We start from the raw sequence: 26,350 nt of genomic DNA, 5'->3' as shown, positions 1-26,350 counted from the left end.
GTTATATAAATTTCCTAAAAATTAGAGTATCTGACTCAAAGTATAGTAGCATGCCTCCCAGAAAAAGTGAATTCTTCCTCATTGCAGATTGTAATATCATAGTTATAGACCAATCAGTCCAACTCTCTCATTTTACAAATAGAGAAACTAAAGCCAAGAAAGGTTAAGTAATTTACCCAAGGTCACATAGCTTCTGTATGAAAGCAGAGGGACTTGAACAGATTCACCAGTTTCAAGTTCAATTTTTTTCAAATTATACCACATTGCCTCTCAGACAAAGGTATTGATCAAACTAGGTATTTTTCTAGCTAGAGGATTCTATGATTAATGCTTATTTTTGCTGTGACTTTCTGATGTTGAAGAATCTTCATAGTGATGTGATGTGACTATCAACTATTAACCATTAGATTTGTTGTGACAGGGTAGCACTGAACCAAAGATCATATTGTTTTGTGTCTATTGTTGTGTTTTACTGTCCCCTTCAATAAGTGTAAGCATATATTCTAAGGCAGTTCTCAGAGATATATTTCCTAGATCGAGGCTAGTAAAGAATTTCTGAGCCAGACCTTTTCAATGTCAAGGAGGTAATATTATGGAAATGGCAGAAAATAATGAAAGAAGGAATGATAGAATCACAGATTTCAATCCCTCCACCTTTCCGTATTTTCTTGAGCCATTTTTCCTATTCTAATTTCATTTCATTCTCTTCCCCATTTCAATTCTGTAGTTAACCAGTTTAGTGCCATACTATCCTATATTAGCCAATTCCTTCCTGCTTTATCCTATTACTACTACCTATCTTTTGCTAAAACCCAGCCTAATTTCACTTCCATTGTATGTCTCCTCTGCTCCTATTCAGATGTCATTGAATAGAGCTGAAGAAAGTCATGCAGCTAAGAACTCTTTAAAAAAATAGAATTGGTCAAATAGAAAAGGTACAAAAAGATACAAATGCTCACTCAAAAAAGTCATAACTTAAAAATTAGAATTGGGCAATTGGAAGCTAATGACTCCATGAGATATCAAGAAATAATCAAAACAAAGTCAAAGGATTAAAAAATAGAAGAAATGTGAAATATCTTACTGGAAAATAAATCCAAGAGAGATAATCTAAGAATCATTGGACTACCTGAACACCATTATAAAAAAAAGAGTTTATTCATCATCTTTCAAGAAATTATGAAGGAAAATTGCCCCAATATTCAAGAAGCTAAGGGCAAAATAGATATTGAAAGAATCCCCAATCATCTCTTGAAAGAGATTACAAAAGGCTAACTCCCAGGAATATTATGGCTAAAATCTAGAACTCCCAGATCAAAGAGAAAATATTGTAAGCAATCAAAAAAAGAAACAATTCAAATAATGCAGAGCCACAGTCAGAAAAAAAAAAGATTTAGTAGTTTCTACTTTAAAGGATTAGAGGGCCTGTACTGTGATATTCCAAAAGGCAAAAGAGCTAGGAAGTCAACAAACAAATCATTTACCTAGCAAAATTGAGCATAATAATCCTTTGGGGTGGCAGGGGTGGGGGTGGGGGAAATGGGTATTGAAAGAAAAAGAAGACTTTCAGACATTCCTGATGAAAAGACTAGAGCTAAAGGGAAAATATGACTCTTGAATACAAGACTCAAGAAAAATATAAAAGGGTAAATAGAAAAGAGAAATGAAAAGATATTCAACAAGGTTGAACTGTATACATACCTACATGGGAAAATGATTCTTTTAGCTCCTAATAACTTTATCATTATTAGGGCAGTTAGGAAATATACATACACAACAAAGGGCAAGGGTATAAATTGAATATGAGATATCTAAAAAATTAAACTTAAGGGATGAAAAAGAGGAATATATTAAGAGAAAGAAGAAATAAGAAAGGGTAAATTATCTCATCTAAAAGAGATATAAAAGAATTTTGAAAATGAAGGGGAAGATATGAGAGGTGAGGAGAAGGAGCCTTGAACCTCCTCCCCTTTTTGGAATCAGTTCAAAGAGAAAAGAACATACACAATCAATTAGATATAGAAATCTATCTTACACTACAAGAAAGTAGGCAGGGAAGAGTATGGGGGAACTGATAGCAAAAAGGCCAAATTGGGGGATGTAGTAATTAGAAGCTAAACATTTTTGAAAATGGGCAGAATGAAATGAGAAAAAGATAAACAGAGAGAAAGAGGATATGAGTAATACACAGTAATCATAATGGTAAACATTTAAAAATTTTTTTCTCAATTATATATAATAAAAGTTTTCATCATATGTTTTCTGTAATTAAAATATCCAAACTGTCCCCCTTCCTCCTTTCTCTGGCTCTTCTGGAGATGGTAAACATTTTCATCTGAGCTAGACATGTATTATCATGCAAAACTTACTTCCATATTGGTCATTGTTGTAAGAGAATACTCATACAAAATCCAAACCTTCAAATAAAAACACAAATAAACTAAAGTGAAAAATAATATGTTTTGATATGCATTCTGACTTCAACAGTTCTTTCTCGGGAAATGGATAGCATTCTTTGCCATAAGGCCTTTGTAATTGACCTGGATCATTTTATTGCTGATAGTAGTTGTCTTTAACAATTGATCATCATACAATGTTACTGTTACCATGAACAATATTCTCCTGGTTCTGCTTATTTCATTCTGCATCAGTTAATGTATGTCTTTCCACTTTTTTCTAAAAGCATACTGCTTATCATTTCTTTTAGCACAAGTTTCCATCATCATCATATACCACAATTTGTTCAGCCAACCTCCAATTGATGTATATCCTCTCAACTTCCAATATTTTCCCACCATGAAAAGAGCTGCTAGAAATATTTTTTATAAGTAGGGCCTTTCCCTGCCTTTTTTTGGATCTCTTTTAGATGCAGACACAGTGGTGGTATTCTAGGATCATATGCCCTTTGGGCATATTTTCAAATTGCCCTCCAGAATTAATGGATTAGTTCTTGACTCTGCCAACAATAGATATGTCCCAATTTTGCCATGCCCCCTCCAACATTTCTCATTTCCCTCTATTGTCATATTGGCCAAACTGATAGATGTTAGGTGGTACCTCAGAGTTTTAATTTGCATTTCTCTAATCAAGAGTGATTTAGAACATTTTTTCATATGATTATTGATAGCTTTGATTTCTTCATCTGTGAATTGCTTGTTTGTATCCTTTGACCATTTGTCAATTGGGGAATGGTGAATAAAATTTTTTACAAGTCTCTAATAAAGGCCTCAATTTCTCAAATACAAAGAGAATTGAGTCAAATGTATAAGAATACAAATCATTCCTCAATTAATAAATGGTCAAAGGATCCAAACAAGCAGTTTTCAGACAAAGTAATTAAAGCTCTCTAAAGTCATGTGGGGAAAATGTTTTAAATTACTCTTAGAGAAATGTATATTAAAATAACTCTGAACACCACCCCACCCATCATATTGGCTATTATTACAGAAAAGGAAAATGACAAAATTTGGAAAGAATGTGAGAAATTTGAGACAGTAATGCACTGTTGGGGGAGTTGTGAACTAATCCAATCATTCTGCAGAACAATGGGACTTATGCCCAAAGGCCTAAAAACCAGTACATACCCTTTGACTCAGTAATACTATTATTGGGTTTATCCCAAAGAAATAAAAATAAAACAAAGAAGGGGAGGATATATGTGTACAAAAATGTTTGTAGTAGCCCCTTTTTGGGGAGGGGTAGAGAACTGGAAAGTGAAGGAGATACCCATCAATTGGAGAATGGCTGAGTAAGCTTTGATATATGATTGTGTCAGGAATATAGACCCCTATACCCTTATACTTGATTGGATTTTAGTGATAGTGATAGGTTTAAATAATCAGTATTGTGATTCTAAAGTGATTAGTATAAATTCCATTATAATCTTAATACAATCAGTAGAATTCATGATTTTTACAAGGATTTCTAACTAAAGCATAAAAACTGCTTCCAAAGGGATGTCTAACTCCTCCATAAGTTTTTACTTCCCTTCAGCATAAGATGCTGACTATCTGAATCTCATGTCCCAATATGGCACAAACATCATGCACCTTTCCCTGTTTGAAAATAGTCGTCCTTCCCCCCAGATCAGATGAGAGAGAGGTAATGGTCATTTGACTTGATCTTTAGACTAATATGAGCTTTTCTAAATGGACTAACCAATCAGCTTTGTAATTGGGTAACTGTTTTTAATAAAGCTTTTATGATGCTATGTAGTGATATGTCATCAACCTTATATGGAAATACTCATTTTGTTAAATAAATCAGATCTCAGCCTCTGGGCATTGTCTCTTGCCCGGGTCCAACAATGTAATACACGACAAGAGAAGGCTTTTATTGGAGGACTTGGTCCTCTTCCAATAAAATCTAACTTTCTACCTTGACTTGGAAAAATTTGACTTTTTGACTTTATTTACCTAAATTATCTATATGGAGTCTGTGGTTTTCTATTTCACAACAATTATAATGGAATAATTATTGTGTTATAAGAAATGACAAGGAGAAAGAGGTAAAAAAACTGAAAAAAAAACTTATATGAACTGAATGAAAATAAAAATAAGTAGAACCAAGAAAACATTGTACACAGTGAGAACAACACTGTATGATAAACGATTGTGAATAGCAACTATTCTGAGCAATACAATGATCCAAAACAATCCTAAAGTACTCAAGATTAAAAAAAATGTCATCTGCTTCTAGGGAAAAAAATGATGGAGTCTGAGTCCAGACCAAAGCAAACTTTTTTTTCATTTTCTGTCTTATTCTCTTTCGTTTAGGCTTCCTTCCACAAAAGGATAAATATGGGAAAATATTTTACATGATTGCTCTTTAAAATCTACATCAACCAATTGACTCAGTGAGGGAAGCCTCACTGAGGGGAAGGAAGGAGGAGAGGAGAATTTGGGATTCAAAAATTTAAAGAAAACAACTGTTAAAAATTTTCATTATGTGTAATTGTGGGAGGGGATGAAGTATTATCAATTTTACATGGAATAAATAAAAATAAAATGCAAAAAGAACAATATTAGAAGTCAAAGCACATTACTCATCTCCTGGCAGAAAGGTAATGGACTCAGGATGGAGAATGAGACATATTTTTGGTCATGACCAATGAGGGAATTCGTTTTGTTTGACATAAAGATTCTCATTATTTAAGACAGAAGGAGGTGTAACAGAGAAAAAATTAATTTTAAAAAAAGCCAGTTGTTTGAAAAAGTTAAATAAGTTACATTTTAAAAAGGAGATAGCCCAGTAAGTCAAGAAGTACCATATTTCCCAACCAGTGTATGAATATCTACTGTGACAGAAATAGAGATGATCTAAAGTTGAACATGACTTATCTACAAAGCAATTTAAATTTGAAAGTCAGTTTTAGTCTAATGGAAAGCATGTTTGATTTAAAACTAGAGAACATAAGTTCAGGTACGTACTCTACTACTTATTATTTTTGTGCCCTTGGGTAAATCTCCTCTCTTTTGTGAATTTCAGTTTCTTCTCTCAAATGAAGGTTTTGAATAGATGACCTCTAAAGTCTCTTCCAGTTTTAATTCTTACACTAGGCTGCTCTTTAGTAAAGGAGAGAATGATTTCAGAAAAGAAACTTTTATTTGGATCTGATCCAGGTTTCTTGGTTCAGTGGAAACTTGCCCATAACTACCCTGTTTTTCTGGGCCCGTGGCCTGACTGTAGTCAAATTGGACTTCATATCCAATGGCTCTGTCACTAAGAAGAAGTACTTCTATATATCTGCAGACATCTCTGACGTGACTGAAGGTTTCTTCATTGGTTTGTCCTCTATCATCTGGTTCAAAACATTAACCATTTCATAATAGAGTTCTTGAAGCCTGCAAAGGAAAACATATAGTGAGAACTGGTCCTCAGATATCAGATATCAGGAAAGCCCTTAATTTTGCTCAAAGCCCAGGTTCACTCCTTAGAAATATTCTTTATCAAGAGTCTCTTCTCTCCTTGTTAGCCTTTATTCCCTTTGCCTTTCATGAGACGCTCACCACTTACTGCCTGATATTATGCTTGTTGACTTATTTATTATGATGTCAGATTAGAGTCTGATCCTCCTAGTTAGACTGAGAATCATCTGAGCTTAGAGGTAATATCTGATCCTTCAAGGTATAGCTAAGCCCATATACATAGTAAATGTTCATAGCAGGTGACACAGTGAATAGAGATCTGGACCTGAAGTCAAGAAGATCAGAATTCAAATTCAGCCTCAAATACTTACTTAGTGACACCAGGCCACTCAGCCTCTGCTCATCTCAGTTGTGAATAGGGATAATAATAGAATCTGCCTTCCAGGGTTGTTTTGAAGATCAAATGAGATAATATTTATAGTGTTTTTTAGCACAATATCTGAACATAGTAAATGCTTTCTAAATGTCTGTTTCCTTCCTTTATACATTGCTGAGATTATTGTTATCAACTATGAAAATCTGGGGCTTAAAGGAAATGTTCTCTTTTTACAAGCTCTTGGATTTATCACCTTCAGAACTGCATGGGGGATAAGAAAGAATCCTTTGGATAGAATCCTAGATGTTGATCGTTTCATGGCGTCTGATCAGATTGCTTGCTTAAACATCTGTCTATATCAAATGGTCAGGGCTGTTTCAGGACTGTGCCCACCCATTCCTGACAAGTTTGGGGATCTTTAAGAGTAGGGAAGTCACTCAAAAAGAGTTCTTCAGCCTCTCTCACCATAATCTAGTCTCATCTCTAACTTTACAATAGGATAGGTTTAACCTCCAGTAAAAACCACAATCCTTCTTGCCTCAAATATTCATATTGTATCCTTGGCATAGAATTCTATGTTACAAGCAGAACATATTCCTTTCTAAAGTTCCTCCTCCATCTGGAGGATGTTCCACAATGCTCAATATGACCAAAACATTCTCATCCACCACCCCACACACACACACACTAAAAAACAGTTCCTCTTCCAAACTTCTCTCTATCTGTCAGGGACACTACTATCTTTCCATTTAGTCAAGTATATTACATTTGCATCATTATTGACGTTTTTCCCTCTCCTTTCTTCCATTCCACCCCATCCATTCAGTTACCAGGTTAGGTTGATTCTTTCCCCATAAGATCTCACACAGACAACCTTTTTAAAGTTTAGAACTATGTTATGCCTCTACTTAAAATCTTCAGCCAATTATGATAAAATACAAATTTCTTAAATTTATCATTAAAAGTCCTCCATAATCTGTCTCTTACCTTACAGCATTTTTCCATATTACTTCCCTGAATAATTTCTACATCCCAGACAAAAGCACCTACTGGGTTACTCCCCAAACACAGCACTATATATTCCATCTCTGTGCCTTCACATTGCCAATCTCCCATGTTCTGAATGCACTCTCTCTCTTTGCCCTTGTGTCTCTGACTCCTTCTTTTCCTCCTAGACTCTACTCAAATACCACCTCCTCATAGAATCTTCCCCCCTTCTTTGATCTTCTCTCCCACCATGAATTATTAGTGTTCTGATCATTCTCAAATTAGTTGTATGTATATTGTACTCTTCCAGGAGAAGGTGAATTCCTTGATGGTTGGGGTTTTTTTGTGTTTTTCCTCTTTGTATACCTAGTTTTTAGCAGTGCCTAAAATATAAATGTTTAATTGATTGATTGATTAAGTTGAGTTAATTAGTGAGCATTTATTTAAATTGACAACATGCTCTTAACTATGAACTCTTAGAAGCCTTGTAGAAATGAAAGATTAGTTGTTGGTCAAGGTCCATAGAAGAGTTCTTCAATGGAGAAGATGAACTCTGTTGCCAAACTCATTTCATAGGCATACAGGAATGCCTAAAAAGTTAAGAGGTTCTAAAATCTGGCTTTCACCAGTATCTCAGTTGCCATAGATATAGAAACTCCTATAATTAGAATCACTAATTGAAAAAAATGATGCTGAAGTCATCATCAACAAAAGACCCCAGTTGCATGTACATGTATTACTTAGGTGAAATTCTCTTCTACTGTTAGCTCATTGGTTTTACTAGTTGGACACTGAACACGGGACACTTGAGATTTAAGAGGCAGGGATTACAAAACTTTTATGAAAATGGAAATCTGAAAAGTTAGACTATATTATTTTTAAGGACTTTTACAACTTTAAAATTCTAATATTTTATGGTTCTGTATATCTCCCTTGCTTTAACATAAGCTCCATGAAGGCAGAGCCTGTTTTGTTTTTGTGATCATATTGCTAGCACCTACTATAAGACCAAGCACATTTTAGAAATTTAATGAATGCCTAATTTATTGGAACCATCTTTATGCAGAGCTTCTAGGGAAAATACACAAAGTATATTATTTAAAACACTTCATTTTTAAATGAGTGGTTTGGGTTTGATGATTACCCAAATCATTTCCAATTCTAAATTCTATGATCTTCCACTGTCAAGCATTTTCTTCAATGGACTCCATTAATCCTCAGGACTGAAGAATATAGGCAGGATAAATCTTTAGGAAGTGACAATGAGTTCTCACCTAGAAATCACTAGTACCAGTGCCTTAGAGACAGAAGATGGAAATTTCTTGACAAGTTCAGTCTAAGTAATTCCATATAGTCATTTCAATCCTTTACCCCAAAGTGAAGGCAAATAACTGTCAAAACTCTATACTGTCCCTTATATACATTATAATCCAAATCTATTAAGTCAGTCTTAATAATCTCCCTCTACTGCTAAGATGTCATTGGTAGAGTAGAGGGACACTGGATGAAAACTAATTTTCTATAGTAGATTATCATTTTATAGAAAAGGAGATTGAGAAGCAGAGATTTTAATTAGTTGGCCTACATTCCCATAATGAGTTAGTGACAAGTATGTTTACTACTATCCTGATCTTTTTTTTCCATAACAATAGCAAAGGGAAAAGTATGTATCATCAGGGGAAATGGGGCAAATTATGGTCTAGAAATTCCCAGTAAGTCAGAGTAAGTAAGTAGAGGAAGAAAGAAATAGAAAGATACATATTAGCAAATCATAAGTTCTTTTCCAAATTAATTCAAGGGATCAAGGAATTCTTTGCATCATTCAGTTCTTTCAAGTTTTCTATATGGTAAAGGATGATGGAAGTAGAAATGTTTGGTGACTTAATTCTATTGGCACCCTGTAATGATAGTCCTGACTAAGTCTTTCATAATCTTTTAAAGCTCCATTCCCTCTTTTAAGTTTCCCAATTATGATTAAGTGCACAGTATCCTCCCAATCATCGGGACTCAAAAGCTTGATATCATATTTATCTCTTCATTCTAATCCCAGAATCCAAACTATTGAAAAACCCATTTCTATCTTCCTTCATAATCTCTCTCATATATGTCCCCTTCTCTTCTCCATATACACAGTCACTGTCTTGAGGCATTCATCATTTCTCACCTTAGCCTTTCACTATAGTCTAATTGATCTCACAATCTCAAGTCTCTTAACTTTTCTAATCTATCTTTCACTCAGGTGTGAAGGTTATTTCCCTTAATTATAGGGTCTGAACATGTCACTCTTTACTTAACAAACTCTAATTAAAACTCTTCATAACTTGGCCTCTTCCTACCTTTCAAGTCTTATTTCCCTCTGCATTCTCTGTGATTCAGCTTAAAATGTCCTACTGGGTTGTTTCTGGACCAGAACCTTTTATCTCCTATTCTAGTGTCTTTCTATGCTTTCCCTTTGCCTGGAATGCTCTCTCTTCTTATCTCCATCTCTTAGTTTCTCTGGCTTATTTTAAGTCTCAACTTAGAATCCACCTTCTACTGGAGTTCTGAAATTATTTTCTATCTGCATATCTTCTTTAAATCTACTTATTGTAAAAGATTTTAACACAGAGTGGAAATGGAATGCTGCAAGAAGCATGAGTGACAGGGAGTTGGAATGTTGGAGAGAGGGGACTTCTGGGTAATTTACCAACAGACAGGGGAGTTCAATCTTGAATCCTGAAGAGAAAGGAGGTTCCTGCCTATCTCTGGATTGATAACCTGTCATATCCTGAAGATTTCCCAATCAAATCCATTGCTCATTTAGACTATATTTGTCCCTGACTTCTCTGCTCTGATCTTGTGGACTTTAAAGGATTTTCAGCTGCCTGAAGGGGTTTTGCCCTGGAGGGCAGTTTGAGATGTCCTGAAGAAAGAAACATCTTCTTTGGTGGCAACTATCTCTACAGACAGTTGGTGTTTCCTTAACATTAGATTAGGGTAGCTAGCCTAGGGAACTCAAGAAAACAGAAAAAGTTTATAAGATAGCCCTTTCAGCTGATGGCCTTGACTGGAAGAACCCTTCATCATCATCATCTGTGTTTCCCTTAAGGAAATTCCTTTTACCTCTTCCCTAATCCCATTATAGCTATCCTATCACAAAGAAATAGTTTGCTTATTTGATCAAAGTCAGATCTTTATACAAGGATTTGGGTTTTTGGTGGAGATTGGTCTGGGAGGAAGATCTCTAAGAGAATCAGGCATAAAGCAAAAGCCCTGAATCCACCAAGATTGGTCTTCCTCCAGCAGGGTTTTTATCAGAGTGGTATTCCCAGGAAGATTAGGTTTTGTAAAACCAGTTATTCTTCAATCCTATGATGTGGCAAATCTGGTAAATCCCTCTGCTTACCTGTCATCGCCATATTTGAAAGGGGACAGAGGGCAGCCATCAGTTCTCTGCCCAGTCAGGGGGGAAATTCTTTGGGGGGTGGGGATTAGTTCACTGGCATAATCAAACTAACCTCAAACCATCATTCCCTGGTTTCTCTTCATTTCCCTTTTAGCATGATTTACATATTGTATCCTCTATCAGAATGTGAGTTCTTTGAAGTTATAATTGTTTTTTCTTTTGTGGAAGAGGAGAGATTTACAAGAGACCCCAGAGACTGTGTGGAAATGAAAAAAGAAAAGGTTCCAGCAGCAGCGAGAGATGGGCTGCAGAGATTTGGAATCCGAAGGAAAAAGGAGTCCAGAGAGCAGGCAGTTGGATCTCTGACTCTGGCTCTCTCTCTGGCTCTAAAACAGCTGAGGTGAAGTCCAGTCTTGACTGGGCTGATCCCAAGAAAACCTTCTTTTCCTGAAATCCTGATTTACATTCTATCAAAACCCCCACAGGTGGATAAAGACAGAAAGGAAAAAAAATCCATTAGAAGAATCATCACAGTCTCCCCACCTGAATTGAAACTCCTGCTGGGCAGGGCTGAAGCCAAGGTTCAAGACTCTGAACCTCTTCTGGGACTTGAGGCCATTGAGCCCAAGTTCCCAACAACTTTGGGGTGAGGGGAAGAGTTTAGATAGTTAGGGACCCTTCTTCCTCTTCCCTTTTGCCTCAACTTACCAACCTTTCCCAACTCCATCCTGTTTTATTACCACATTAGAATAAATTTGTGATCTTTTATAACTGACTGAAGACTGAGTAAGGGGCAGCTTAAACTGAGGGGGGAGTGAAGGGACCTCTCTCCCCCTAGGAAGAGGAACTTGATGAACAGCACCAAAGTGATAGAGAGAAGTAGTCTGGCAAGCTAGGTGAGAGGCCATAATTAGGAAAGACTAAAGGGGGAAACAAACAGACTCACCCTCCTTCTTCTGGGTCAACCTTAACAGATACCCCTCCTTTGCTTTGCCTTGAGGAGAAGAGCACTCCATTCTCCCTCTCTGGTTCTTTACCACCAAATACCCCCTCTATTACACTTTGTCTCATCACTTAGGATCATATTAGGAGCACCCAAATATGTTTTGATCAACAAGAACCCTCACCCCTAAAGAAGTTCCCTTGAAAATGAAGGGACTCTAGTTCATTTAGTCATTTTGAGCTAGAAAAAGTAAGTTTGGGGCTAATGACCCAAGTGCTCAAGACCTACCTCAGAACAGTATTATCTTGGTTGTCTAGTGATGAAAGGTAAATATCGATGAAGGAAAGGGTGGCACAAAAATCTTCCAAAACCATGGGGTCCGTATGATTCAGAGACTTCTTAAACACTCTGACTAGATCACTAAAAGATTTATAAGTTTTGCCTTTCTAAAGGGAGAGAGAAAACATCAGAAGACAGCAAAGATAATGATGAAATCTATAGGTTCTATACCATGTTGGACTACCACAGCACAATTAATGAAATAAAGATGTAAACAATTCTATTTAGATCTGACTTTATTTGCATACAAAGTATTTTGTAATTGTGTTCATATATTGCTGGATTTGTCTTGGTAAGTAGACACTCAAGTATTCATATGGTCTGAGTTATTTCAAATGGAATTTCTCTTTCTATCATTTTGTGATGGACTTTGTAATATATAGACATGCTGATATTTGTGTGGGTTTGTTTTATATCCTCTAGCTTTGCAAAAGTTGCTAATTATTTCAGCTTTCTGTTTAGTTGATTATGATTCTCCAAGTACACCATCATATTGTTTTCAAAGACTGAGAGCTTTGTTTACTTATGTCAATCATTATTTACTCATAATTCCTTCAATTTCTTCTCTTCTTGTTATAGCTACCATTTCTAGTACAATGTGGAATATTAGTAGTGATAATAGGCATCCTTACTACACCACTTATCTTTGTGGGAAGGCTTAATTACAGATCACACTTACTGGTGGCTTTAGATAGGTTTTACTTATAATTTGTTTTTCCTAAAACCCTTACCTTCAGTCTTAGAGTGAATACTGAGTATTGGTTCCAGGTCAGAAGATTGGTAAGAGAAGGATGATGGGGGTTAAATGACTTGCCCAGGGCCACACAGCTAGGAAGTGTCTGAGGCCAGATTTGAATCCCGGACTTTTCATTTCTAGGTCTGGTTCTCAATCCATTTAGCCACCCAGCTGCCCTACTACTTATTGTTATAAGGGAAATTCCATTATTACTATATTTCCTAGTAGTTTAATAGGAATCAATGATATATTTTGTCAAAAGTATTTTCTGTACTTCTGGAGATAATCATATGGTTTCTGTTAGTTTTTTATATGGTTGTAAATTATGCTGATAGTTTTCTTAATATTGAGCCAGCTATGTTTTCATGTTCTAAATTCCACTTGATCATAATGTGCAATCTTTATGATATATTGGTGTAATCTTTTTGCTAGTATTTTATTTAAAATTTTTGCATAAATACTCATTAGGGACATCTGTCTACAGTTTTAGTTCTTTATTTTTGCTCTTCCTAGTTTGGATATCAACATTATATTGGTGTCATAAAAATAATTAGGAAGATCTATTTCTTCAAAAGTTTTTTCAAATAGTTTATATAGTTTGGGAATTAATTGTTCTTTAAATGTTTGGTAGAATTCACTTGAGAATCTATCTAGTTCTAATGATTATTTTGCTTAGGGAACTCATTGATGATTTGCTTAATTTCTTTTTCTAAAATATGGTTATTTATTCTATTTCCTCATCTGTTAATTTGGGCATTTATATTTTGTAAATATTTATCCACTTCACTTAGGTTGTTAGATCAGCAAATTAGAGAGCAAAATAAAGTGTAATGCTTTAGGGATCAGGAAGTGGAGGTGGGCCTTTAATGAAATAGAAAACTAGCAAAGATTTCTTATGAAAAAGCCAGAACTACATAGAAACTTTGAGGTTCAAACAAATAAATTAAGAACAACATTAAAAGGTACATATTAATGGACAATGATAAAGGACTAAGCAAAGATAAACTATTTCTATTCAGCTATGGAGAAATGACACGTGCCCCCTCTGAACCCTAACATCATCACTGATTATAAAGGAAGTACAATTAGATAAGGCCCAGGAATGACTCTGTTATATCTTAATGATGTTAAGGGGGAAATAGAAAAAGAAGGGAAGAGAAATACAGTTGTGGGAAGGGAAAACAAGGTTAGGAAAAACTATCTCACATAATCAGCATTTCATATAATCAGAGTATATAAGAAGACATCTATACAAAACAAGGAGGAAGGTCAAGGGACTGAGACTTGAACTTCATTCTCATCTGAGCTGATCAAAGGAAGGATTTACATACACACACACACACACACACACACACACAACTGGGCACAAAAAAATTTCACTCAACAGAGAAATAGAAGAGAAAAGGAAGGAGAGGGTAAGGAGAAATAGAGAGAGGGTATGTTAAGAGAGGGATTAGTCCTAAGTAAAACAACTTCTAAGGATATACAAAAACAATAACTTTCAAGATGGCAAAGAATGATAATCTAAGGGAATGCCTATAAATTGAGGAGTCAATGAACAAGTTATGGCATGCAAATGTGATGGAATCCTATTATGCTAAGCTTTTAACTGTGTAATGATCAACCACAGTTCAGAGAACTAATGATGAAACATTGAACCCATTTCCTGAAAGAAGAAGATTCAGACTGTAAATTCTGAGATGGCATAGTTAATGGGGAAAGTAGTTTTGATTGACTATACATGTTTGTAATGGGTTTTGTTTTCTTACATTATTATTTGGGATATGAGAAGGTAAATGTTGGCTGATTCAAATAAATAAAATATTTTAAAGGCATAGGTAAAACTTTTTTTTTAAAGAAGAGTAGCATCAGAATCATAGATTGTATGTTAGGGGAGGCTATAAAATCCATCCCCCACATTTAAGAGATAAGAAAATGGGAGTCACTGACTAGTGAAGTGAATTGCCTACCTACTAGAAATGTGAGAAGGAGTTTGAACACCAGACCTTACTAACTCCAAATTTAGTGCTATATTCTCCTTGCTATGCTGCTTCTTCAGGAATGAGCTGAAGATTGAGAAAAATTCCAAGAACAATCATTTAACAAGGGCTTTTAAAGTTATGTTGCTTTCTTTGGTGTTGATGGACATCAACCTTTAGGGAGATCAATAGTGGTGTTCTGCAGCTATACATCTTTGGCCTCTTTCTGTCCAACATTTCTTTCACTTACTTAAAGGAAGGAATGACTAGCATGCTTTCCAAATTTTCATAGATGAAAGACTTTGGAGGAATCACTAAGAATATCTTTTTTTTTTTTTGACAAAATGAGAAGCCAAGATGGCTTTGCCAGTCTCAAGTTATATATGTAAAAGAGCATCTTTATTTAAATACAAATGTACATATGTATTAATGAAATCACCTTTACAAGTACTAGGAATCTAGATAAACAAGAATTCATATTAAAAAACTTAGATGTATTCATGGATATAAACCAATCATAGAGGCATAGTAATAAAAAATTAATGTAATATTAGGCTGCACTAATAAAAAGGATGAGTGAGGTGACAGTCACACTGTTTTTTGCACTAGATAGACCATGTTTGAAGCTATTGAATTCTTTGCATCTCATTTTAAATTAGAGACTGTAAATGTGGAGGATAAGGAACCTGGAAAATAGAATGTTTATATGGCACATAATCCATAGTCATTTTTTTCAAATATTTAGAGTGGTCTTCCTGTGGAAGTCTAATGAGAATTATTGTTTTGCTCTACAAGGTAGAATTTAGAATGAAAGTAAAAGGAGTCACATGTTGGCTGAATGTAAGGAAAAATCTTAACCATTAGTGCTATTTAACAATGAAATCAGCTAATCAAGTATGTTAGCAAGTTCTTCATCCCTCAAAGCTTTCAAGTAGGGACCATCATAAATATGGGTTGGATTAAGTGTAAATTAAGGATTCTATTGACTCTGTGATTCTATAATTCTGCGATCATTGTATTTTTTGAAAGCATTAATATTAATTTAGGCATCTGACTTACCCCTTCTCCCATGTTTCTTTTACATCCAGGTCAACCATAGACAGAATAATCTAATCTAGTTTCATCTTCCATCAATAATATGTACCTCTCTCTGCATGAGTGCATTGATTTCTTCCTGCTGCTTTTTCAGTATTCTTTGCTTATCTTCTATAAGAGCCAATTGTCTCTCAGTGGACAATACCTTTGTAAATTTCTTGATTGAATCCTAATCAGGTTAAGAACAGATTCTCTCATTAGATAATAAAGCTTTTTTTAATTGAAAATTTTTATTTAATTAATTAATTTAAGAATATTTCCCATGGTTACATGATTCATGTTCTTTCCATACCCTCCTCTCCCACCCCACCCTGTAGCCAAAGCACAAATCCACAGAGTTTTACATGTGTCATTGATCAAGACCTTTTTCCATATTATTGATAATTACATTAGTGTGGTAGATAATAAAGCTTTAAAACTGGAAGGGACCCTAGAAAACATGTAGGCCAACCACTTCGTATCATATAAGGAAACTAAGGTCCACAAAAGGGAAGAAGATATTTGTCTAAGATCACATTGGTGATAAGCACCTTGAGTGCTGGAACTGTTTTTTGATTTTGTAATTTATGGTCAGTACCTTGGACAGTACTTCATACAAAGAAACCTGTTTGATAAATGTCCATTGAATATGAATTTTCCTGAAGAGTTGAGATCCCTGGATATTCAGGTTCCAAATGGTTTTAAAGATGGTACTGATGATGGTATTCATATGGTATTGAAGACCAAACCTGGATTCCTAGGCTCCAAATCCAATGTACTGTTCACTACATCATGATGGAAAGTTAGGTATGACAATGGTCTTTGTTAAGTAAGGGCCGTAACCTTTGTAAAAGTCATCAACATGCTCCAATTATAAGGGGGTTTAGGGGAAGAAATGCCCCTCCCATATGCTTCCTGGTTGAAATCCTAGAGATCTCTGCCCTGAAGACAATACATTCCCTGGACTTTTTACTTCCTTTTCTCCTGCTTGCTTCCCTTACTCTCCCTCTTTCTTATACCTACTCCCCTCCAGTTATACCCCTCAAAGCATAAAGTCCATGCTAAGTTCTCAGAAGTTTGCTGAACCTTAGAGAAGGCACTGATTAAGTATACTCTGGTATATACTAACTTTTTTAAAAACTAAGTCATGAGACTGATAAGGCAGCTTTGGTGAAATGGAAGCAAGTCAGCATTAAAGACAATTCTAGCCCCACTTCTTTCTACTAAATCACTGTGGGACTCTCAGTGAGTCATTTGCCACTTCAAAATGTTGGACTATGGTTTCTAAGGACACTTCTACTTTGAGATTAAGTGCCCAACATGCATACTAACTATAGGTAAAATTATCCCATACTAAGCAGAAGATACCACATCTTTTCAGAAATGAAGAGGTTAAGAAGTCAGTCATTCAAGGCTTTCATTATTGCCCAGGTCCTCAGGAACTTGTATCCCACACCATGTCAAGGGAGGAGGAGGAGAGGATTTGAGTTGGACAAGGGTGACTTATATACTGCACAGAAATCTGTCATCCCACCATGGTCCAAATAGCAATTTATTATTACACTATTACTTCCCACCTTACCCACTCTCAAAGAAATACAGGACTAAAAGCCTTATGAAAGGAGAGTATTTCCTTCCTGATGATACTTTTTCACACCTTCAGTTATTTCTCCAACTCACCCACAACTTAATTTTTTCTGGGCTTAAGTATCTATGAGTGTTCCAGATAGAATGTATATTCTCTATTACTCAGGCTGCCACCATTCCCACTGCCTAATATATTCCCTAAAGTACATGACATGATTGGAACTCACCTCTGTGTGAATGATCATGACAGCAATAAACATACTGAGGAACACAAAGGAGCCCACCAAAATGAAGATAATGGTAAAAGCCCTGCTCCACATATATCCCCGTTCATCCAGGACTCCCTGCAGATCTGTCCAACCATCCACCTAGGAGGAAAGACAGAATCCTATAGTCCCAAACCAAAGGGATTTCCAAAAACTCTCTCATCTGAACCCTTAGCCTCTGGTGAGACTTTCGCTTTCCTCGTCTCTGAATCTCATATCTGGAATCATAGAAGATGATTTCCCTGGTCATATGGAATTAAAAATGAAACAGTGAAACAGAAAAAAGTCTTATAATAGGTCTTCTCTACCCCAATATAAGGTCTCTGGTCAATATTAAAATCTTCAGGTAGACAAATATAATGACTGCATTCTGGGAATGAAGCCCTGGGTTTTGGGAAGAAAATTCATTGATCCCATAAAGGTACTCCAGGGCCAAATGTTAATTAGTAATGATGATGATGATGATGATGATGATGATGATGATAGCAAGCATTTACATAACACTTTAATGTTTCTTAAACATTTCACAAACATTCTCTCATTTTGTTCTCATGACAACCTTGGGAGGTAGCTGCTCTTATTTTTCCCATTTTTCAGAGTAGGAAACTGAGGTAGGTGAGATAAGTAATTTGCTATAGCTGGTAAATGTCTGAGGTGGAATTTGAACTCTGGTCTTTATGACTCCAAGTGCAGTGCTTATCCTTTGGGCTACCTACAGTACTACTGAGACCAGTAAATCTCTTTCCCAAAGTATCTCAATTCTTAAAGAGTAAGACATTTGCTTAATAGCTCTTTAATTGATCTTAGGGACCAATTACTTAGGATACTAGTTCCCCTGAGAAAGCTTCAAACAATTACCGTGGTCAAGCTGAAAAGGGTGAAAAAGGCCACAGCGAGGTTTCCCCAGTTTTCCATATCAGCTTCCTCACTTGTTCCATACAGACAAAAGCCCAAGATGGCAAAGATGAACATCAGCAGGAACAGCAAGACCAGGACAGAAGCCACAGTGCAAATGGTCTGTCCCAGAGCAGAGATCAGTGTCTATGAAACAGAAAGAACAGGAAGAGTAAAGGCAGAGAGCTTTCCAGATTAAACAAGCCCCCCTAAAACTAAATGAGAATAAAAATTAAAACAGAACTAAAAATAAATGACCAAAGAGAATCCAGTCAAACAAGACCCATGCCAAGTGAGGGGACAAGTGTTTCTTTCCTGGATCCAAAGACTGAATCAACCCCAGCCATGAATTCATTTCAACTGAATTCAAACTCATTAAGCAATGACTATATACAATAGGACTTTAGTAAGCTCTTTGAAACGGCAGATGTAAATAGATTGGTTTTACACTTCTTTTGATGAATACAAAGTTTAATTTTATAAGTTGGAACCAAGAATCTGCTCCTGCCAGCCATCCCACAATGGTCTCTAGGTTCTCCAAATACTTAAAAGTACAATACAGTGGAAAGATCATTGATTCTGGGGTCAGAGGACCTAGATTCAAATCCCACATCTGAATTATGTGAATTTGAGTAAGTTATTTAAGTTTAAATTCCATGAATGTCAGTCTCTTCATTTGTAAAGTCAAAAGGTTGGACTATATCAGTGATGGTCAACTTTTTAGAGATGGAATACCATACCCGCCCCACCCCAGAGACCTTGTGCCATGCCCAAACAGGGGAGGGAGAAAGTGCTTCCATTAGGCTGTTAAGTGGGTGAAGTAAGGAATATCCTCAGCAAGTGTAGAGAGGGAGGTGAGTGGCCTGAGCACTTTGTTCCCCTCCAGTTCTGCCACCACCTTCCCCTCTGTGTACTCCCATTGGGCTGTTGGGCAGAGGGGCTGGTGATGTGAAAAAAAATGTCATCAAGAGTGGTGGAGAGGGGGAAGGGAGCAGCTCTGCTCAAATCCCTCTGCCTTTCTAGTAACAAACTCTGGGGTGGAGGGGTATTGAGTAGGGAGGGCAGCCAAATGCCCACAGAGAGCATTGTATGTGCCATCTTTGCTCCCCATGTCATAGGTTTGCCATCACTGAGCTAGAGTATGTTCAAAGGCAGGGCAACCAAGATGTTCGAGACACTTAAGAAGTCATATAATTATCATGAGTTGTGGCAGCATGGTATAGTGAATAAAATTCTGGGCTTGGAGACAGGAAGATCCTGGTTTAAAGCTCTCCTCAGACACTTACTAGCTGTGCAACCCTGGGTAAATCCCTTGAACTCCCTGAGTAGTCTCAATTTTCACATCTAAAAGATAATGGGGTTAGATTTTATATATATATATATAATTCCTATAAATATGTGATTTTATGTGTGTTCAACCTAGAGAAGAGCAGGGAGAGGAGGGAGAATGTGTTAGCTGTCTTCAAATAATTGAAGGACTGACATTAAAAAAAGATCGTAGCATCTTTAAATTTAAGAGATTTAGAGATTTAAATATCATATATTCTGTGTTCTAATGACCTGACCTCCTTCCTGTTCTTCAAACAATATACATTACATATTCATACTCTGAGCATTTTTACTGGCTGTCCCCCATACTTGAAATGTTCTCCCTCTTCATCCATGCCTCTTGGCTTCCTTGACTTCCTTCAAAGTTCTGTCTTCTGCAAAGAAGTCTCTATCTGTTCTCATAATATAGTTGTCTTCTTTATGAATATCTGCTTGTTTTTCCTCTATTTTGTTTATTCATAGTTATTTGCACACTGTCTCCCCTATTTTGGCTATGAGTTTCTTGGGAGTACAGATCATTTTTTGCCCTCTTTTGTATCCCCAGTACTTAGGAAGGACTTTATAAATGCTAGCTGACTGACTGACTGAGTACAAGTCTAGTATTATGGCCTACTACTCTATGTTAACCTAAAAAAAAATTACACATATTCCTGCTCCACAGGGAAGAATTTGAAAAAAGTTGGTAGAAGTTATAGAGGCAAATAAGTCATGACATAAAGGGGAAATGTCCCAATAATTAAATCTATCCCAAAAAGGAAAGTCAGTGCATTCTTTTCTCATTGGAAGACTTCAATCAAAAGCTAGATGACCACTTGTCAGATGTATGATAGAGAAGTTACTAGATGACCTCTCATGTCATTTCAACTCAGTCTTTCCATAATAGTGGTAGAGGAAGAGAAATGGGCAGGAGGAGGAAGAAGAGGTGAAAGAAGATGAGGATGAGATTGAAGAGAATGATTCCCTATATTCTCTGTGCAACCACGTGGAATAGATTTCATTACAATCAAAATCACATACTCCCTTATTGGTCAATAATACCTAACACTTTTGACCTTATAAGTTCCTAGACACAAATTTCTTCTTGAATATCCATTCCCTGTGTGAGGTTATGTACTTAATCAACCCTCATTACCTTTATTCCTCGGCTGTAGGGAATGAGTTTGAGAATTCGAAAAGCCTGGATACCCTCTGCTATATTTATATATCCATACTCTCTTCTGAAATTCTTCCGCAGATATTGAGGAAGCCAAAGGATAATGATAATAATAACGTCCAAAATATTGTATCCGTTCTTCCAATATTTCATGAGATCCACATAAAATTTGATACAGAACTCAAAATAATAAACCGCATTAAATAGGATTTCTAATACCTGAAAGAGAAAATAGGTTATTCACAGTTGCTCTGAAGTTCCAATGTCCAAGGGAATTGATAAGTAAAAAAAACTCAAGGAGGAAAATGTAGTGTAAAGGGTAAAATGGATAACTACTCACACTGTAGTATTATGTAGAGGATATGGACATCTACTGACTTTCTGAGCTGCCTCATTCACTCTAATCTGCTCTGACCATGGCAGGTCTACATCACATTCTCAGAGAAAGGTCATTACCAGATGTTTACACTAAAATTTTAAGGGAAGTCCTAGGGATAAAATTGTTGTGGGAAAATACACTTCCTGGTGTGCTTACATTTACACAAAGTCCAAGATTCACAATAATGACACATTCAATATTAAAATAACCATTTACTCAACAATAAAGCAAAAAAAAGATAACATCACAGATATCATATACTTAAGAAAAAAGAGGATATTAAATACATCCCAGTGGGCACTAAGTCACTCTCCCACCAATGCATTCTTCTTTCTCCTCTTATCTTTCTGGGTTCCAACTCTAGCTCTCTTTAAATTATTCTCCTTTACTTTATGATTAGTAATCAAATCCTCATCTTCTGCTTAGAATCAGATAAATTACATTTCTCTCATAATCATAAAACAATTCTCATATCCATATCTCTCTATTATACCAAAGGTTATCACAGTCAAAAATAACTAACAACTCTCTCAGTATTGTCTCCATATAATTTTCTCTGAAGAGACAACTGAGCAACAACAGACTCTCTACATGATAGAGCAACACCTTGAAGCGACAATATCTTACAATAAGAATCTCTCCTTTTTCTGAATTCCTAGAAGACTATCTAAACCACATACCCCCCAACTCTCTTATACTGATTCTTTCACATATGTGAATTTTGTCTTCCTGACTAAACAATGAGAGCCCTCCAACAGGAATGATGCCTTCTTCAGTCTCCTCTGGGATATCACCAAAACATTTTTGGACAAATATGAGCTACTCAATGAAGGGTGGTTAATGAAGTCATTCAGCATTCAATACATACATACCTACATTCCATTTCTTCCTCTCTCCCACTCTTGAAACTATTTTTCAACATCATCATTACTTATGGTCATTCCATCTCTCCCACTTTCTTAATCCATTATTCCTCTTCTGATCTCACTTTCTTCCCTATGCTTATCCAGTTCAAGTTTGTACTATCCTCTGCCTTCTTTCCCCCTTGTCTTAGCACTTTTCTTAATTCCAATCTTGGGATTACTCAAACCATTTGCCTTCTCCCCTCCTTCTCATGTGCTGATAATTGCTAAAGAAAGTCGCACTATCATATTGACTAGAGCAATGTTTTCTAACCTCAAATGGTCCTCAGCATTTCCAAGTGAACCTTTTACTCTTTTCTGATTAACTATCACAATTCCTACAGCATCTATTTCAAAGCTTTCTTTAAACCACCTTTACTTCCCCTTCCCACTCTTAGCATCAAGCTTTATAAAAGTCATACATTGCTAACTTCTTTTCATCATTGTTACACCACAAATAGCCTCAACATCACCAACCCCATCCTATTCTCTCCTCTTTTGCTGCAGGATTGTAAGAAGAGTTCATCCCTCTCCTTGCTAAGAACAACTTCTCCAGTTCTACTTTGGATCCTTTCCTATCTGATCTTCTCTGGTAGTTTGTCTCATGAACCAACCCTTCCCTTATCTCTAATCTTAAATCTCATGCCTCTTTCTTTGTGGATATAACCACATCTTTGCCAGTCTTTAAAAAAGAAACTTCAATTGGCACTCTCTTATTTTCAAACTACCATCTGACATTTCTTCTCCATTCCATAGTCTAACTCAGAAAAAAGTCATCTATACATGTTTCCTCTACTTTCTCATTTTCTATTCATTTCTCAAGATGCTATGATCAAAACTTCTTACTATCCCATTTGACTGAAACTCAAGGATTATTGTATTCTTTATTTAATATTTTGATGTTTGTTTTTATAACACCTTCATTTCTCTTCCTACCAACTGAGCCATCCTTCATAACAGAGAAAAAAAAAGAGATAAAACAAGCAGTTCAGCAAAAGCAACCAACACATCAACAAAATGTGATAGTATAGGAATCTTCTATGTGTAAAGTCCTCCACCTGAAAGGAAGAAAATGAGAAAGAGAGAGACAAACAGACAGAGAGTCCTTTTTATCATCTTTTCTTCAGGATCAAATTTACCAATGATCTCTTATTCACTAACAGTGGTTTTTTTATAGTCTTTATCATTCTATCAGATATAATACCTTTTTTTCTTAATCCTCATTTTTCTTTACTTTACTGTGGCATTTTATACTATTGACCATTCTCTGCTCTAAATAATCTTTCATCTCTGGGTTTTTTGTGACACTGCTCTCTTTCAATTTTCCTTCTACATGTTTGACCATTCCTCACTCCCCTTTGTGAGTTCATCATATCTACTCTACCTAACTGTAGATATATCTCAAGGCTGTGTCCTAGGCCCTCTTCTTTTTCTATATGTTCTTACTTGGTGACTTCAGTAGCCCCCATTATGCAAATGACTATATAGATCACACTCATTTTATATATCCAGGTTTGGTCTCTTTCCTGAGCAACAGTCCATTGCTGACTACCAACTGGATATTTTAAGCAAAATAAGATATTCCATTTGACATATCTAAAATAAAGTCATTATCTTTTCCCCAAAACCCAGTCCTCTTCCTATTTTTGCTGAGGAACACACCATCCTTAATCACCTAGGTTAACAATATCTATGTCATCTTTGATTCTTTATTCTCACTTACCCCACGATCTACTCAATTGCCAAATCTTGTTAATTCTGTCTCCACAATAGCTCACAGGACTGCCACCCCAGTTCAGGCCTTTATATCACCTCTCACTTGAATAAAATTGCCTCTTAATTGGTCTCCCCACCTCAACTTTCTTCTCAGTGTAGATCCAAGTATGCTATTCCTCTACTCAGCAAACTCTAGTTGCTCTCTATTTCTTCTAGGATCAATAGAAACTTCTCTGTTTGACAATTAAAGCCACTTATAACCTGGCTCTATTCTACCTTCCTAGGTCTATGATACATTATTCCTCTTCCCTTATGTTTTTCTCTAGACAAACTCTGTTCTTCTCTAATAACACACCTCCTACCTTAGTAAGCTCTGAATGTTTGATCTTTATCTGTGTCCGTCCTTCTTATGTTGCCTTTTTCCCCTTCCAAACAGCCCAAGTGCCACCTCCTATATGAAAATTAAACCTTTTCCTTATTCCAATCCCTCCCCATTACAATGAATTTATTTTATATGTGTGTATATTAATTATCTCTCTCCTCTCTCCTTGAAATATTTACTTTGGTCAGTTTCCCCAGCCTCTAGCACAGTGCCTGTCACATAGAAGGCACTTAATGATTACTACTCATTAATACTTTATACCTCTATGGTATGTGGCATGACCATTCTGTCTATTCTGATCTATTGCAATGGTTGACTGCTCCCTCTGACCACTGTCTCTTACCCAGTTTTTCATGGTATTGCTTTCTATTTCTCCTCCAACTTTTCTGACTACTCCATCTCGGCCTCATTTGCTAGATCATAATCCATGCCTAGATCCCTAAGCATGGATATACTTTAGATACACCTTAAGTTTCTGTCCTGGGTCTTCTTTTTTTCTTTGTTCACTCATCAGCTCTTAATGGATTCAATTATCATCTCTCTGCAGATGACTGCCAGGTCTAGCTAAAATAACCCCTTCTGGGAACTGAATCCCAACTTGCATTCCTAAGGAGCAACAACTCAAGAATTTAAAGTACTTTGTGGGGCCATATTTTCAGAGTCTAGGGTGAATTCTTTCTTGAATCTATGATTCTCTTGTCTTCTGTTAGGAATAATTCTTAGAGTTAAGTTACCTCTACTGACTGTTTTTCTTTCTACTCCTTGTTGGATACAATATTATTACAATAACCTCTTAATTGTTCTTCCTGCCTTCAGTATCTGTCCTGTCTAACCAATTCTCCACAGAACTGCCAAAATAATATTCCTATAATTTGAGTCTGACTTAAGAAGCTCCAGTGGCACCCTATTGTCTCTGAGGTCAAATATAAACTCCTGTTTACCATTTAAAGTCCTTCACAGTCTGACCCAGACCTTCTTTCAAAACTCAGAGCATATAGTTCCCTTTCAAGCAAACTGGACTGATGTACCCCCATAGCTAGAATGCACTCCTTCATCATGTTCAACATCTTAGAATCCCTAGTCTCCTTTAAAACACAAGTATTTTATTTCATCCTCCCAATTGTTACTTGCTATTGCATGTAAACTTCTACCAAACAGGAATTTTTATTGCTATCTTTGTATCCCCAGAGCTTAACACAGTTCCTGTCATCAGTTCAACTACAAGGATAAAAAGAAGTGGCAGGGCAGGGAGGAAGTCAAATAATGCTGTTCACTTAACTTTCTGTGAACGGCTCTAGTTTTGATGAGAGGGAGAGAGTTAGAATTCTTTCCCTTTATTATAAAATGGTTATAAAAGTATGTTATTAAAGAGATTTATGATTTTTAAAAGTTGAGCTTGTCCTATAATGAGAGTATGGACTAATTGATAACTACTTTATATGTTCAAATGGTATACATGACTTGAAGAATAAAAGGAAGGTCTCAACACTTAGGTGAACCTTCTGTGGTGAATTTATGGGAAAACACAGACAAGGGAAGCACAGGAATAGGTAGGCATAGATGAGTCGTGATCTGTATTGTTGGGAAGGATGCTCTAATTAATTCCATCACATGTCCATAGTACTAATTTTGCATAAAAAGAATAATGTAGGACATTTGCTTTATCAATATAAGAAAAGAAACTTTAGTTATGTGATTATTTGTTGAGAATTTATTCATATTTTTAAGAATTCATTAAAGAGATACATTACATCATATCTTTTCAGATGGTAAAATATTTTTCTTCTAGGAGGGTGACTCATTAAATACCTCTACTGGAAGTGGAGATTATTCAGTAGTAAAATTTTGTTCTGCTTTCTAATGGAGCTCACCCTTGTCTATTAAAGGCTTAGATCAGTAGTGTCTGAGCTCTAGTAGATCTCAAAGAGTTGGAAAGGCCATGAATTCATGAGAGAATTAGTCTAGCTGAATGCTGAAAGACTCAATTCATTATTAGAAAGGAGTTTTTGACCACAGAAACTCATGATTCTTTCCACAATGGCTTGGAATGTTTGTG

General features: G+C 36.0%; 2 protein-coding genes across 5 annotated transcripts in view; one reads left to right on the top strand and one right to left on the bottom strand.

The window, feature by feature from the left end:
- Positions 1-26,350, top strand: part of C1H14orf132 (chromosome 1 C14orf132 homolog) — a 94,389-nt gene that overhangs the window by 40,515 nt on the left and 27,524 nt on the right. The gene's annotated exons all lie outside the window — the stretch shown is intronic.
- CATSPER3 (cation channel sperm associated 3) overlaps positions 5,586-26,350 on the bottom strand; it is an 84,181-nt gene continuing 63,416 nt past the window's right edge. For all 4 annotated transcript variants that reach the window (XM_007473626.3, XM_056811310.1, XM_007473625.3 and 1 more), the window contains 6 exons: positions 20,895-21,134; positions 18,398-18,580; positions 17,501-17,641; positions 15,757-15,876; positions 11,847-12,004; positions 5,586-5,843 (listed from right to left, as the gene is read on the bottom strand). In XM_007473626.3, the coding sequence (XP_007473688.1) occupies positions 5,738-5,843; positions 11,847-12,004; positions 15,757-15,876; positions 17,501-17,641; positions 18,398-18,580; positions 20,895-21,134 (948 nt within the window). In that variant the 3' untranslated portion in view covers positions 5,586-5,737. The remainder of the gene's footprint in view (positions 5,844-11,846; positions 12,005-15,756; positions 15,877-17,500; positions 17,642-18,397; positions 18,581-20,894; positions 21,135-26,350) is intronic.

Source organism: Monodelphis domestica, chromosome 1, assembly GCF_027887165.1.
Source record: "Monodelphis domestica isolate mMonDom1 chromosome 1, mMonDom1.pri, whole genome shotgun sequence".
NCBI classification, from domain to species: domain Eukaryota; kingdom Metazoa; phylum Chordata; class Mammalia; order Didelphimorphia; family Didelphidae; genus Monodelphis; species Monodelphis domestica.
This window is presented reverse-complemented; position numbering and strand designations above follow the sequence as displayed.